At 41.9% G+C, this 16280-nt stretch overlaps 1 protein-coding gene across 1 annotated transcript in view; it reads right to left on the minus strand.

Moving 5' to 3' along the window:
* Window positions 1–16280, minus strand: part of Sik2 (salt inducible kinase 2) — a 159733-nt gene that overhangs the window by 26410 nt on the left and 117043 nt on the right. The window contains exons 5-7 of the mRNA XM_004626118.2: window positions 3803–3927; window positions 3246–3369; window positions 1528–1748 (exon numbers count right to left, since the gene is read on the minus strand). Coding sequence (XP_004626175.2) covers window positions 1528–1748; window positions 3246–3369; window positions 3803–3927 — 470 coding nt within the window. The remainder of the gene's footprint in view (window positions 1–1527; window positions 1749–3245; window positions 3370–3802; window positions 3928–16280) is intronic.

Raw genomic sequence — 16280 nt, forward strand, 5'->3', positions numbered from 1 at the left:
TTTTTTTGTTCTGGTGGAACCAGGGATTGAACTCAGGTCCTTGCACTTGCCAGGGAAGCACTTACTTTACTGAGCCATCTCCCTGGCCCTCCTTGGCCCCTTGACTTGACAGAGTCCACTTATATTTTTCTGCACTGAGGGAAAATGCCATTACTTTATTTATTTATTTTGTATTTTAGGGAAGGGTCTACAGGGTGTTCAGGGTTTCATTACTAGATCGGACTCATAGTGATCTGCCTGCTTACAGCCTCCTGGGATTATAGGCACACGCCACCATGTCCAGTCTCAACTGCCCTCTTAGGGCACCCCAGGGCTGGGGCCGGCACAGCAGGCCCAGGGATTGAACCCCGGCCCCTGTGCCTGCTTGCAGGTGCTTTAATCCACTGAGATATTTGGCTGGCCCTCATTTTCTTAAGTAGATATTCCTAAAGCTGTCATAAGATTCTCACGCATAGTGATAACTATGGTATAAGCTCAGTTAGTCCCATGTGCAGAAGTACTAATTTTTTAACTCAAGTTCCACATTATTGAAAATTCTGAAGTGAATTACTAAAGTGTTTGGGGAACTTTGTGGTGATTATTTTGGGTTAGAGAGCAATATTTGAATGCTAGATTGAGAGACACTGTGTCTCTGTTCTTAGGTAATTTTTTCCCCTTGTTTTTGTAGTCCCACCCTTTTGAAACCCTGAAAATAGAAGTTGTTTTCCAAATTTTTCACATCTCTAGCCTTCCAGCTTCCTCAGGATGCTCACACAGCAGAGAAACACCTGCTCCTTTGGCGTGTAACTCTAGCTGCAGTTTGCACGGGCGCTGTGCTGGGTACCACGGCCACGGAGCCCTCTGTGCCAAGACCACAGCCCAGGGGCACTACTCACGGCTGTAGTTCTGGGCGCACAGTGAGTAAAGCAGGGAAGTCAGTCTGGTTTTGCTTATTGCTACACCAGGGGACACGCCAGTGTGCAAGGCTGGAACCTTCACCTTCCACATCCAAGAGGGCTAGCTGATACTTGTTCTTGTTATGCTTCTTCCTTAACAGGTGCATGCACTGTAAACGTGCTAACTGACACAGGACAGGCAAAAGCTAAGAGGAATTTTCCAGGTTTGTTACCTGCAAATCAGGATTCTGCCCTTCTGTTTCTCCAGCTTACGATCTAAACCTGATGCCTTCTCTTGTTTCCTGCTCAGACCTTGGCCTTGCTCCATACCTGCACATTTACATTCCATACAAAAAAGTTTAACTCTGATATGAAACTTCACATGCTACACTGTAGTTGCTGAATTTCCATCCTTCCCTTTTCTGAGTGCTCTATAAACTCTCCCCTTGTACTCCTGGCGGATGGAAAAGTAAAAAATTCCAATCTAAAAGTGAGCACAAGTAGGATCTGATGCCGCGGTCAGGGCTCACCGTACAGTGTGCCTTGGTGCCAGAGCTAGCTGCGCAGGACAACGGACGCGAGCACGGAGCTTCACGTCACTACATCCAGATGAATCCTAAAACATCTTTGGTCAAATCTAAGATCACTTTACCTCAATGGTTTTCTGCTGATCTATTCCAAGGCTGTGCATGAGTCGCAGAACCTGCTCATTAAATTCCCCAATGGAGGGCTCATTTTCTTGCTCTTGTGGATAGAGAATAGGTCTCTGTACAGGAACTTCTATGAGCATCCACTTATGCTCCTTTATCTGAGCTACGGTTAGCCGTTTAGATGGGTCCAGGACCAACATTCTCCGAATGAGGTGCTCACAATCTACAGAAAGCACAACGTTACAGAAGTCACACAATCATTTTGTACTTTAGGTTTATCTGCTTGACTCATGTGATTTTGTACAATGATGTTAATCTTTTTTTTTTTTTTTTCTGTACGTAGGACAGGGTCTATAGGGACTCACTATGTAGATGGGACTCATAATGATTCTCCTGTTTTCAGCCTCCCAAGTGTTGGGATTACAGGCATGCCCAGTCTTAATCTTAGTCTCAGTGTGCCCTGTGGGCAGGGCTGGCACAGCATGCTAGGGATCAGACCCTGGCCGCTGTGCTCTGCCTAAGCAGGTGCTTTAGTCCACTGAGCTATCAGGCCAGCCCAATGATGTTAATCTTTGTATTTCTCATTGAAAAGTAGAAAGCCAAATGAATGAATAAATAAATAAAAAAGATACGTTCATGTGTCAACTTCACAAGCATTCTTAAAAAGAAAAGGTGATCTGGTTAAATGAGCTTTTCTACTGAAATTTTGAACCAAGATTATCTAGCCATGGGCTTAGATTTCCATTAATGAAAAAAAATTAAGCTGCAAAGAATAAACTGGTGCTCAGCAGCATCTGAAGCTGACATACTGCAGCTATGTGGGTGAGGCAAAGTGCTCTCTAGCAGGCGCCACCACTAAGAACACTGTCCGTGAGCCATGATTTACCTCCGCGTGCTACGAACACCGAGCCACGGTGCCTTGGAGCCCCAGCTGGCCCTCTGCGGGGCAGCACCCTTGCATCACATTCACATTCGCTAACTTCACGCTGTCATCTGGCACTGTGCCCAGTGCTTCGTACAGAGTGATTTAATTATCACTAAAATACCCCAAGGTCAGAGACTATTGTTATTTGTTTTACTTGATTTATACTGTTATTTCTATTTTATAAATGAGAAATTGAAGGCAGAGGAGTTACGATCTGCTGAATTTAGGGTTGAAGCCAGCCAGCTGGGCTCTAGAGCCCATGCTTTTAGCTACCAAGAGGACAACTGTGCTTCCATTTTGAGTAGGAACAAGAGAGTTAAAGATTAAAACTGAAAAGGTAACTAAAGAGTAAATCTAACTAGATAACAACTCAATACAAGATAGGCAGGGATTATGGCCTTTCAATGTAATTCACTAGAGTTTTGCCAGTTGGTTTTTAATTTAAAAAATTTAAAATTTTATAAAATCTGTTCCACACTTTTAAGAGTAAAATGGTCATGGGCCTGTATCTATGAAGTGTTTCTGTAAGTCTAAATGAAGCCTGGAGATTTAAATACACAGAATAAATAGGAAGACCTGCTGCTCTTAATCCTGGAAACTTGTATTCTTAGTTACAGGTAGGAAGGCTGGAATTTTCTTACCTGCACGGAAGCGTGCTTATTTTTAAGGCTTTGAAATTGACTCAGTCATTCTATCTGGTACTCAACCTTTCAGGAAAAGGAAGGCTTTTGCCTAGACATTTCTTTGGAGCATGAAGTCTATAAAGCACAATTAGTAAGATGAATGGCTTGTTACCTTCCGACATGAAATATGGAATCCGAAATCTTCCTTCCAAAACCCTCTGCCTCAATATTGGAAGAGTTGGTCCATCAAAAGGTAGTGCTCCACAGACAAGAACGTAAAGAACAACTCCCATGCTCTAGGAAGACAACAGTGCAGTCACTTTCCAGGGAGAGCTTCAAATATTTTTTATTTTCCTAAATATCCGATCCTGGGTGCTTAAAATTAAATGGACTGAAAATCCCAGTCCAGATTTATTATTTACTGAGTTTAGTAAAGTAAAAGCTCAAATCCTAATTACTACAATAAATATAAGAACTAAATGATCTGAATCTGATCATTTTTTTCTTAATGCTTAACTTTAAATGATTGCTGATATTAGGGCAAAACACCTGTCCCTAGAAATTCTTTCGTAGGGCTCCATTTCAATAAGCTCTGACTGGTTATAGTCCAATGGATGGGGAAGACATGGAGCGCTGTTTATGAGTCGAGTGCCAGGAGCTCTGAGGATGGGTCCAAGTGCCAGTTATTACCATTCTAGATGCATTTAACACGGCAAAGCAAAGCAATACCCAAATATCCAGCTGTGGTCCTTCATACTGTTGCCCTTCAAAGACTTCTGGGGCTGCATAAGGGGGGCTGCCACACCATGTTGCCAGCAGTTCACCATTTTTAAAGAAATTTCCAAAACCGAAATCTATTGGGATGGAAATAAATGTTACTTTCATCTATGCTCTCAAACTACACTGCATTTCTCTGTAATAAATTTTACACCATGCCACATTAACAGTGGGGACTGGGATGATGCCTATTTTGTGATGTTTCTCTAGCAATTAGCATAATGGCTATCAAGTAGTAGCCATTGATATCAATGGCTATCAAATATTCAACAAATACTACTGAATGGATACACACATGCATTGAGGTTTCCTTTCAAAGAGTGGATGAGAGATTGGAAAAAGATGTAAAACTATGAACTTTTAAGGCTAAGGGAGTATCTACTGGTGTGGACAACCACGTGAATTTGGTAATCACAGAATTCAATTATTTGATGGTTGATGAAGAAACAAATGAGTAAAACATAGATCAGGGGCTGGGTGCTCTTGAGAGCCATTACCCCAAGGTAGCAAGGTATATAAAATTAAAAATCATTATTTTTTATTTTTACAGTATAGGGGTTGAACCAGGATCTTGCATTGAGCCCTTTAATTTTATTTTAAAACGCAATCATGTAAGTTGCTAAGTTGCCCAGGCTGGGCTCCCACCCATGATCCTCCTCCCGCAGCCTCCCAAGTATGCCCCACTGGGCCTGGCCGATACAGTCTGTGAAGGCAAATGAACAGGGATCACCATGTAATGCAGTCTCATCCTGCTTTAGGCAGGCAGACATTCTTCTGAGCAGCACATCATTTACACAGGCACCTATCACTGCTGCCACTCCTTCACTCACTGTGGAACACAGAGGTGTTATACTGCAGCACAGTTCACAGCCTGCTCCTTATAGCCTTAGCTGTACTGCAGTATAGCTTACACGGCCAACTCGGAAAACACTGCACTCAAATGCCTTCAACATGAACAAAAAATTCAGTGAGCTTTGGTATAAATCCAAGTTTACTCTTTTGCTATAGCTTTATGCAGTCTCCGATTCTTACTGAGGAAACAAATTCCCATCAGTTGATAAGTCCTTCTCCTACTGTCTTATTTGTTACACATCGTCTTGGGAGTGTCTGGCAGGGCTGGTTTTCCACCCAGCTAGTATGATGCGACATGTGGGGTAGCTCTAAGATGACCTACCAGGGACCTGCATCTGCCTGGCGCTGGGACTCTGGTTCAGGCTTGGAGAGCCCCAGTCTCTATCTGTGAAGTGGCAACAACACACGACCTTCTCAGCAGGTTACTAGGGGGCTCCAACGTGTTAATGTAAAGTCATGCTGCGCTCACATACGGAGGCCAGGCGCACATCAGTACCTTGGGCCAAATATTCCTTCTGCTTGCTGACACCGAAAGTGGGGGCGAGAAGCTTCCGTGAAATGAGGGAAAACTAGAGCTGACTTTCGGATCCGCCACTTTCCAACTTCAGGTCTCCTAGGACAGTTACTTAACTTCCTCAGCGTGCATATCTTCACCTGTGGCTATAATCCACCCGTGCAGATAGGGTGCTGCCAGGATTAAACGTAAGATACCTGGAGCACAGATGTGAAATAACAAGGCTCTGCTGTGGAAGCATTATCATCAACTGCCTTTCAGAGATAGTGATCCTAAGAAGATACACAGGCGGGCTAGGGAAAGCGGAGGGGAGCTTGTGGCTGCTGAGATAAAGCAGGGCCTTGGGGGGGAGGGCTTCAGCCAGTCCCAATCTGGGGGGCAACACTGTGAAGTACAGGGCGAGGCCGCCCCTCCCAGAGACGTGTCTGTCCCTCACTGTGTAGCCTCAGTTCTGTGGTACACATCACCTTCCAGAGTGAGTGTCACCAAGACCTTAGCTTCTCTCTCTACCCTCTGTGAACAGCCACTCCTGTTACCTTATGAACCACAAGTGCACACAGAGGTACAGGTTTCCATTTTCTAAGAAATCACATTCCTAAGTGAGTCAACCACTATATGTCTTGATCTGGTTTAAAGAGGGAAAGGTTAATTTTACTCACTATGCGAGTCGTAAGAGGCTCTGGCGTGTCTGGGTATTCAGGAATAGGTACAGTCATGGCCAGACTGTAACTCACAACCACAGGATGAGACTTAGTATATGTAAATTGAATATATATATTATGGAAGATACCTGCCAAATGTCACTGTAAAATTTCAATGTCTCGAAGAAGCCTTATAGAACTACTTCATTCTTAACCTCCACACCCCAGCAAAACAAACTCAGAGGAGTGGCCGGAGCACAGAACTGTCCCCACGGCAGCCTGGCCACAGTGGTGGCGTGTGCTCTACTGGTGCGTCTCACAGCAAGGGAGCAGGAGCCATGAGAACCTGGCTGTGGTTGTGGAGTCCAGGCTCAGTCTTGGCTGTGCAACCAGAACAAAGAATGCTTCCTTCACTCAAGAGAAAAGCGGTGCTAAGCAGCCTTGTAGTTCTCTTTTCTTTATGTAACTGAGGAAAATAAAACTTGAGTCTGTAGGGACATTAAGGAAGTCCAGAAATCACCTAAGCTCACCAAGCGCTGGCAGTGTCACGTAAGTGGGAGTTGCTTATCACCTTGTCAGAGAGCTTCAAATACTTAGTCATCTCGCAGTGAAAAGGGTAAGGAAGACTCTGAAGTCAGGACAGCTGGGATCAAACCCTGCGTTTGATACTTACACATGTAATCTTGGGCAAATTACTTAACTTCTCCCAGTCTTGGTTTCCTCATTTGCAAAGGGAATGCAGTTTATAGATTCTAAGTATTGAAATAAGCAGAAAAATATATAATGCTATTGAAACATGGTAAGTGCTCAATAAGTGGGATCAACTGTTGATAGTCATTGCCAGTCTTACTGCATTTACCTGCCTTATCTTACAGGGGAGCTGTGGAACCCAGGAGTGCCGCATGGTTCATTCTCATCCTCTCTCCCTCTCTCTGGGAGGCTGGTTTCCAGATCCACAGATGCTTATATCCCTTATGTAACAGGGGCACCACTCTGCCTCCCCCATCGAGCCCAGAGCCTGCATGTGCTCTGCCCCCTACCTCTCCAGCCCCACTGCGAGTTCTTCTCTTCTCTGAAAGTGCTTTAATAGGTGCACACCACAAAGAACACTGTATCTCCTCCTCTTGTTCTCTTTCAGTACTGGAGATGGAACCCAGGTGTGCTGTGCTCTGGTGCTACATGGACTCATTAATTTGTCTTGAACTTGTGATCCTCCTGCCTTAGCCTCCCAAGTAGTTGGGATTACAGGTGTGCATAATGCCCCACAAGATTTTTTCCTAAGAATTCTGAGAGGATGTCTTATTTTAGAGGGAAGTGAAGAGAGAGTGTTAGATGCCTTGCCGGAGAACACACTGGTAGTCACTACACTGCAGCGCTGGGACAGAAAGTACTCAGACTACAAAGCCCTCCCTGTGAGCCACCACCTTGAAGTGCTTCCCCAGCACAGTGATAAGCAGCTATTTTTGAGCAAGTTAATAACTGGCAGGGTTAAAAAGTGGCAACAGAAAGACACCTAAAAGTAAAAGCCTTCATAGGAATCTGGGTATTTTTCTTTATTTAGTCTGTAGTTTTCTGCCAAATGTATATGGCTAAATAAGGGGAGAGGAAGGAGGATGAAAGGTGAAAATTCAGGATTTGTTTCCTGTCACCATGTATCAAAAGGGAATGGGCTACGTGGGTGTCCTTTAGTTTCCACAAGAGACTGGGTCAAGAGCCACAGGTGCTTATATCCCTAAGGAACAGCGTTACACTTGCATACGACACGCATACATCCTCCCGTATACTTTAAAGCATCTCTAGGTTACATACAGTACCTAACACAGTGTAAAAGAAAAAAGTCTGTACAATTTCAGTATACACACAACTATACACCAGGACTAAATCATCAGCAAAGGTAAGGTTTCTGTTTTCCAAGTATCTTCCATCCATGCTTGGTTGAATCCCAGCATGCAGAATCCACAGACATAGCAAGCTGCCTGTATTTGCATTTCACCATACTGACCAAATTCATTCCTTCCTTCATTAAATGCGGTATTTGGGTGTCACACATGTGTTAATCACTGCAGAAACACAGAAGAGAACCTTACAACACAGAACAAAAACAGCCCTCATGCCATTATCTGACTTTTGGACAGCATTATGGAAACAATCACTTGGACATTCCTTTGTACCAGACATAGACCTGCCTGGCCATGCTGGAAACGAAGTAACTTCTGGGTTTAATTCTCTCATCTGCAAGTTACTACCTAAACACACGGCTACTATGTACACATACTGCCTGCAATTTCTCTGCTGTAAAACCCATGCCATGCAACGTTAGGTCCGTTTTACATTTTTTCACTTTTCATTTGGAAATACTTTTTACAGAAGTTTAAGTGAGAATTCCCTCTCTCGCCAAGCTTCAGTTAATGTTAACATTCCCTATAACTACAGTAGAATGATCAAACTGAGAAAGTAACATGGATTTAATACTATTACTAAGCCACAAACTACACTAGAGTTTCATCAGGTTCTCATCCCTTTTCAGGATTCTACAATGCATTTAGCTTCATGCCTATTTGGTCTTCTCTAATTTGTTATAATTCCTCAGCTTTTCCCTTGTTTTTCATGATTCTGAAAAGAATTAATCATGTATTTTATAGTACATGCAATTGAGTCTGTCTGATGACTTGTGATGACTACAGTAAGGCCTAAGAACTCTGGTAAATGCAACACAGTGGCAGTGTGCTTATCGCAGTGCATCACAAAAGGGAACACGTGATGCTAGGTCTCATTACAGCTGAGGCCTGGCTCTGACCACGTGAGGAGGGGGATGGCTGTTCCCCGCCTCCTCTGTTTACCTACTGGTTTCAGCATTTGATGGTAGAAGTTGATTATATCAATTATTGCTTTGTGTTCTAACTGTGAGTTTTCATTTTCCTTATTCTGTGTATACTTTTATAATACAAGTCTGCATTGTGGAATGATCACATCTTGCTAATTAGCATATCATCTATTAATTTTAACTCTTCTCGCAGGAAGAGCTGTCCCATCCTCTATTTTATTTACGTAATCATTTACCTATTTTGTTATATTATATATTCCCATGACTACTTATTTTAATCTCTGAACAACAATTTAATACTATTGTTACTTATTTTTATGCTCAAGTCATTCCAGCACTGGCTGTCATGAGCTAAGTCGTGTTGACTCTTCTGTCTTTTTAACTTGGTTCCCTCTATTTTTAAAATTTCTTCATTTTATTTTCAGCATTTTCTTATCTTTTGACACCAGCTTTCTTTTAAGCTCACCCTGTGTTCTTCCTGCGGCAGCCCTGAAGGGGCCACTTCTCCAAGAAGCTATAGTACCTCTTCCTATTTAGAAACCAAGAATAGGCCCTCACCTGCTTGCTGACTGCCAAGGTATCCATGGTTGCATCTGACTTAGGCAATATTCAAACATGTTGGATACACTATGTCACAGATGTTCAAGGATGCCACTAACCAGAAGTTTAATCCAACTTTAAACTGGAGGCAAAGCTATCATAAAACCCAGGAAAAATCCTTCACATTAAGCAGGAAATGAAAAATCTTCTAATTTATCTCTAAGCCACTAGAAGTGAGCAAGTGAGGGCTTTCTCTTCTCTGTAATATTAGAGGGTGTGTTAACAACATCCTCACCACTGAGTAAAGGGAAATACGTAGGATGTTAACAGGCTAAATGCTTATTTTAATAATCTCTATTCATTTTTCACAAACTGAGTGTGATGGCACAAACCTGTAATCATAACACTCAGGAAGCTGAGGCAGGAGGATCTCAAGTTTGAGGCTAGCCTGGGCTACACAGTGGACTGAAGGCCAGCCAGAATTACACAAGATCTTGTCCCAAAAGAAAAACAAAACAAAACAAAAACACAAAACACCATGCCTGGGGGAGTTGCTAAGATGCAGATTTGGCTTCAGTAGTCTAGGCTTGGATCTGAGATCGCACACTGTTACTAAGCCCCAGCGTGGTGCTTGTTCATGCTGCTGACCCCTAGAGCAGCAGGTCCCTATACTCAGAGTACAAGGAACACAGTGATCCGCATGTTGCGGATAAGATGCAGGAGATGTTTAAGTTTGTCCATGTTTACTGTTGCGAGATGATTATAATTACTAAACACTTTTAGGATTTTTGTCATAATTAAACAGTTAGGTAAATTAGTCACTTTTTAAAAGAAAAAAGGAAATAAAACACTGAAAACCTGTCTTCAAGCTAAGAAAAAGTAATTTCTAGTAATCAACGTGACCAATGCAATTTTAAATCTCCAGCAGTGTGTTATAGTATTTAATTTATAATTAAAATAATCCTCCTACAGAGCAGCAGATGGTTTGGGGTTAAATTTATCCTCCTTTGTCAAATTACCAGCAGCACGAAACTCTTCAGCCTTGAGGAAGAGGCACGCACCCCACAGTCACCATGAGAAGAGAGAAGAAGGTGTGAAGGAGGCAGGGAAGGTGCTGCCAGCCACTGCACCTCCAGTGCCCCTCTCAGCACTGAGGCCAGTGGGCTCTACTGCTCCTCCGGGAGAAAAGGCCAGCCCGCAGGTCACATCCAAGCATCAGTTCTCTCCTAAGGGCCAGGGTGGCCACGGAATGATCACCACAGCTGAGAGGCCGTGCAGCCGTCTACTGAACAATAACAGAGCTCAATGAGCCAGGAAGCAAATATATGATCTTCAAGTTTGAGACTAGCCTGGGCTACATAAGTGAACTGAAGGCCAGCCTGAAGTACACAGCAAGATCTTGTCTCAAAAGAAAAAAAAAGGAAAAAAAAACCAACCACAAACCACCATACCTGTGAGAGTTGCTAACATGCAGATTCTGATTCAGTGGTCTAGGCTTGGACCTCAGATCTTGCACTGTTACTAAGCCTCAATGTGGTACTCACTGACCCCTGTCAATGAGTACTGAGGAAAGTTTATCACTTACATGGAATATTACCTTTGCGGTGGTGACTGAGGGGAGGAAGCAAAGCCCAGGTCCACTGAGCTCTTCCATGTTCTGGCCTTGAAGCCTGCTCCTGCTGAACAGGCCTGAAGGCCACAGCCTCACCGTGCTTGTTCCTGCAAGGCCCTTTTTACATTTTATACACTGTGAATAGCAGGACAGTTACAAATGGAAGGCTTTCAACAAATATTTTGCCAGTAAAATCTGCTTCACCTCATCTGTTTTTAGTTCTAGGGCACAAAACTGGAATTGTATTCATAGAAACCTTGTTTCAAGGTCTTCTAGCAGGTAGGAAATGGCCTAGAAGCAGTGGCACTGACCAGAGGCGATGGGCTGCCACACTAAACTGGAAAGGAAAGGTTCCTCTGGGCCTGAAGATAGGGGCTCTGCCAGGCACGGGTCAGCTTACTCAGGCTAATTTCGTGTTGCTAATTACATTTAAGGTTCTCTCAGAGGACAAAGTTAATTTGCCTTAAGCAGAGGTAATTTTCAATATAAGTGATAAACTTTCCTTTTTCTTTTAAGATTTACATTAATAAAGCTTTAAGGCTGGTTAATTAAAAAAACACAATGAAGGGACTACCAAAGTTTTAAGGCTTTGTTTTTCTCACATGGAATTGATTATACATTGGAAACAATAGCTACCTTTTATTAAGTGTGTACATGATGCCTGGAGCTTAATTAACAATTTCCTCAACAGTAGCTCAATGAACCAGGCACTGTTCAAAGTTCTGTGTAAATATTAATTCAAGTAATAGTCCTAGGAGAGATGTACTTGTGTCAGTCCCCTCTCCAGACAAGGGAACAGAGCGGCTAGGAAGGATGTCAGAATCACCACGTTCCCAAGTGAAGTGCCAGCTTCAAGAGTCCACACTTCTACCTCAGGCCCTGTGTTGCCTCCTTGTCTCTAATAATCTCTACTACTTACAGTGTTCCTGAAAAAACAAATTAATCTCTACTTAACAGATAAAGAAACCCTGTCCCAGAGAAGATAAATAATCAGACAAGGCCACAGCTACAAGTACCACAGTGAGAACTTCCATCAGTGCTATTACCAAGCTCAGGACTCAACATGAATCCAGGGCTGAGCTGTGACTGTTTTTTGAAAATTTCCTCCAAAATATTCATACATTTTCATCTAAGCATTTATTACAAAAATTTCAGACTAAGCAAAGTTGAGGAAAATAAATGCTCCTTATTTTACTACTTGAAAAGGAGGAAATAGTATAATTACTAGAAAGCCAATTGTTTGTTTGTTTTTGAGACAGTGTCTCATTATGGAGTCCAGGCTGGGCTTGGACGCATGCCGATCCTCCTGCCTCAGGCTCCTGAGTGCTGGGGTGACAGGGGCATACCACCACACCCAGTCTGAAAGCCAGCACTGATTTACATTCAGCCTCTTACACCAAATGTACTAGCGCTAATACTACTTTACAAGGGGTGGAGGCCTGAGGAATCTGAGGCAGTGAACACACTCGAGAGTGGATGAATCTTTGGCTCTGCAGTGTCTGAAGTCGTTATCTACTGCAAAGAACCTAAACTAGAAATGGATGTCAAAACCAGGTTTCCATATCTACTAAAATGAACCATGCCTGATACTTCTATTCCATTTACTGTTTTATAAACAGACAAATATTTTAATTTAAACATATTATTGTTTCATGCTTCTTTTCAACTTTGAAACAAGTGGCTCAAAGTTTATTGAGCTTATTTAGCAATTAAAGGGACCTTCCTAAGTAAAAGAAGCAGAAAAGAACTATGATTTAAGGCAATAATTTTGGGTTCTTGGAATTTCTTTCCATGGAGTTCCAGCTTTCCTGTGTTGTATTTCTTTAAAAGTCAAGAATTCTCAGAGATCAAGGACAGTGCTCTAGAAGGTAAGCAGGGCCATGAAAAAGTTATAAGATCAATGGATAAAAATAATTATACTAGAGAAATTCTTTAGAGAAGACATTGGAACTCTGTAACATGGAATCCGTGATGCGGTCTCTGCTATCTACCTCAGCTCTTCTGTCATCCCTCACTGGCATCTGTAGTGGAGCCTGGAGTCCCCCTAATGTACCCCTCTTCTATCATCTTCACTGCATCTATCACCTTCTGTCATGGAGCCTGGACCCCCTAATGTGCCCCTCTTCTGTCATCCCTAACCAGCATCTATCACCTTCTGCTGTGGAGCCTGGTTCCCCCCAACACCCCCTGCCTCCTTTGGCCTCTGCTTTTACACACCCTGATCCACTCGCTCCAAGAAGTTACCCTGACCCTGAGCCTATCTTCTCATTTTCTCTGCCTGCCCCACTCCCAACCTCTCCACAAATACTTTCTTGTTAATCAAGTCTTAGCTAATAATTTCCTCAATCCATCCATTCAGAGTCAGTCTTTCTCCTAACCTCAGGCCTTGAAAACAATGATCTTTCTGTGCTGTATTTACTTAAAGACTTGTTCCTTGGTTAGCTCCCTGAGGTGAGAGCAGAGTTAAGCTCCTTGTTGCTGTTTTTGTCTTGAAAAGTCTGTATCTCCACCACTTAGCCCAGGAACACAATGGCTACACACCAAACATTAATAAAATTTGGGGTAAAGAGTAGTGAAGATGACAGAAAAACTCTGAGTCTCAAACATATAAACAATGAGCAAAACAAAAAAACAGATAATAGGAAACTGGGAGATAGATCTTTGGCAAATGGGAAGGGGAGTAAGAACTGGAAGCAGGGGAGGAGGGCAAAGAATTCCGACATTGTGTATGTGCACCAGCTCCCCAGGAGGAAAGTAAACATGTACCTCAAACATGAACTAATAAAAGAACATTTAAAAAAGAATATACTGGGGCTGGGGAGATAGCTCAGTAGAATAAGCGCTTGCCTGGCAAGTGTAAGGGCTTGAGTTCAATCCCTGGTTCCACCAAAAATAAAAAAATTAAAAAATAAATAAATAAATAAATAAATAAACTAGAGCTCTTAGACACACTGTTTTGTGTGTGTGTCTCCACTTTTGAGGAAAGGAAGCTAGGACATTAAATGTATAAATATAGAATGACAGAACCCAAAATTCAGTTAGTGAGAACCTTTTGAGGAATCACTGACATATAAGGCTTGGAAACTACAGAACAGTGACCAGGAAGATGTGAGTTTGAACTGTAGGTCAGCTATTTATTGTCTGTGTCACCTGGGCAATTTATCCAATCACTTTGCATTTCAACTTTCTCATCTAAAACTGGCAAATGGCTATGCAGCTCCCAAGGTTTCTGTGAAGACAAATGACAGACATACATACCTAGCAAAGAACTTGAACATAGAGAAGACTCTATTAAATGTTAGTTTTCACATTACCATAACCAAAGGGAACAACTTTAGGTATCTGCCATTTTACCTGACTTCTATATAATGAGAAGGCCTTGAAGTTTAGATATGCAGAAACAAAAATAAAACAGTAAACTCAACAAAACAAAAACCTAAATATCACAGTAAAACATTAGCCACCCTGCACTAAAATACTTACATTTTAGGGAGAATTATAGTAGACGGACAGGAAAAACTTGGTTATACGCTTAGGTATTTACAAATTTCTTTGCTGTCTTTTTTCACCCTTTTCTTTGAGATGTCAGTGACCGAGCATTTTACAATTCCTATGTCATGTGAGTCGCACCTCTACTTTTTCTCTGCTTAACTTGTCTGCCAGAACTTCTTTAAGCTTGGTGGATTTCTTTGTTTTGGTAATAAAGGACTATAGAGCTAACTGGGAGTTTCTTTCTTCTTTCTACAAAGTTGCGACTTTAAAAAACTTGTTTTCTCTGTAAAAAAGAGTTTTAGAATAGCTGATGCTTTTGGAGAAAAACAAATAAAAAGCTCCTACTCAGTCATTATCAAAGGATAGCAAAGGCAACTGAAATGAGTAAGACCAAATGGAAAGGCCAAAAGAAGATGATAAAAGGAAAACAAATGGAAGAAGTCAACAGATACTTAAAAAAATCTATACACACAAACCTGGAAAAAGCAGGACAAATTCTCCTAATTTCAGAAAAAGATTTCTAAGGAGAAATGATCAGAAGAGGCTAAGAAGGTTACTGGTACTATTAAGGGAACAATTCAATAGAAAGAGATAACAATTATAAACACATATACGCCAATGCTGGCATACCCAACTTCATAGAATAAACAACAATGAAAACAAAATATCAGATAAAAATCAATATAATTATAATTGGGACCTCAATACCTCACTGTCACAAATGGACAGATCAACTAGACAAAATACAGTGGTACACGCCTATAATCCCAGCACTCTGGAGGACAAGGCGGAGGATCATTATGTGTTCAAGGCCAACCTGGAGTGCACAGTAAGTTTAGCCTGCACCAAAAGCAAGACTGTTTCAAAAAATGAAAACAAAAACAACAAACAAACCAACACAAAAAACCAAAAGAGAAATATTGAAGTTGGGCTTTACAGACATAAACTTGTGTAGTGCTCCATCCAATAGCAACAGAACACACATTCTTCTCAGCAGCACATGGAACTTTCAAGAAAGATCCCATATAAGCCTAGAAGGCATGGTGAAGTTAGTGTAAAAGAATCAAAATTTTCCCATTCATACTATTAGGTCATAGTGCAGTGAAACTAGAAATCTAGGGCAAAAGAAACCACAGAAACTATGTAAACATATGGAGATTAAACACTACTCTCCTGAATAATCAATAGGTCACAAAGAAATTAAGGAAGAAATTATTATTAGTATTGTTTTTGTACTTTAGGGAAGGGTCTACAGGGTGTTCAGCATCTCACTATTAGATCAGACTTGTGATCGGCCTGTTCACAGCTTCCCAAGAGCTGGAATTACAGGCACACACCACCATGCCCAGTTTCAATTGCTGTCTCTGCACACCCCAGGGACAGGGCCGGCAGAGCAGGCCCAGGGATCAAACCCCCAGCCCCTGTGCCTGCTTGCAGGCACTTTAATCCACTGAGCTATTTGGCCGGCCCTTAAGGAAGAAATTAGACTGCTCCTATAATCAAATGATAATTTCATTAGGATGTACCAGAACCTATCCAACACAACAAAAGCAGTTGTAAGAGGGTAGTTTATAATGCTGAACTCCCACATCAGAGAAAAAGAATGAGCTTAAATAACCTAATGATGTATGTACCTGAAGGTCTTAGAAAAACAAGAACAAGGGGCTGGGGAGATAGTTCAGCAGCACAAGTGCCTGCCTGGCAAGCACATGGTTGTGAGTTTGATTCTCAGTATCAAAAAAAAAAGAAAGTGGAGAAAAACAAGAACAATCCAAATCCAAGGCTAGTGGAAGGAAGGCGCTTATAAAGATCAAAGCAGAAATCAATGAAATTGAGACTACAAATCAATACAAAGAACCAATGAATCAAAGAGTTGGTTATTTGAAAGAAAAAAAAAAATTAGACAAATCTTAAGACTCCAAATCCATCATTAGAAATAAAAAAGGTGAAATCAC

This window comes from Octodon degus, unplaced genomic scaffold (assembly GCF_000260255.1).
Source record: "Octodon degus isolate 3935 unplaced genomic scaffold, OctDeg1.0 scaffold00012, whole genome shotgun sequence".
Classification (NCBI taxonomy): domain Eukaryota; kingdom Metazoa; phylum Chordata; class Mammalia; order Rodentia; family Octodontidae; genus Octodon; species Octodon degus.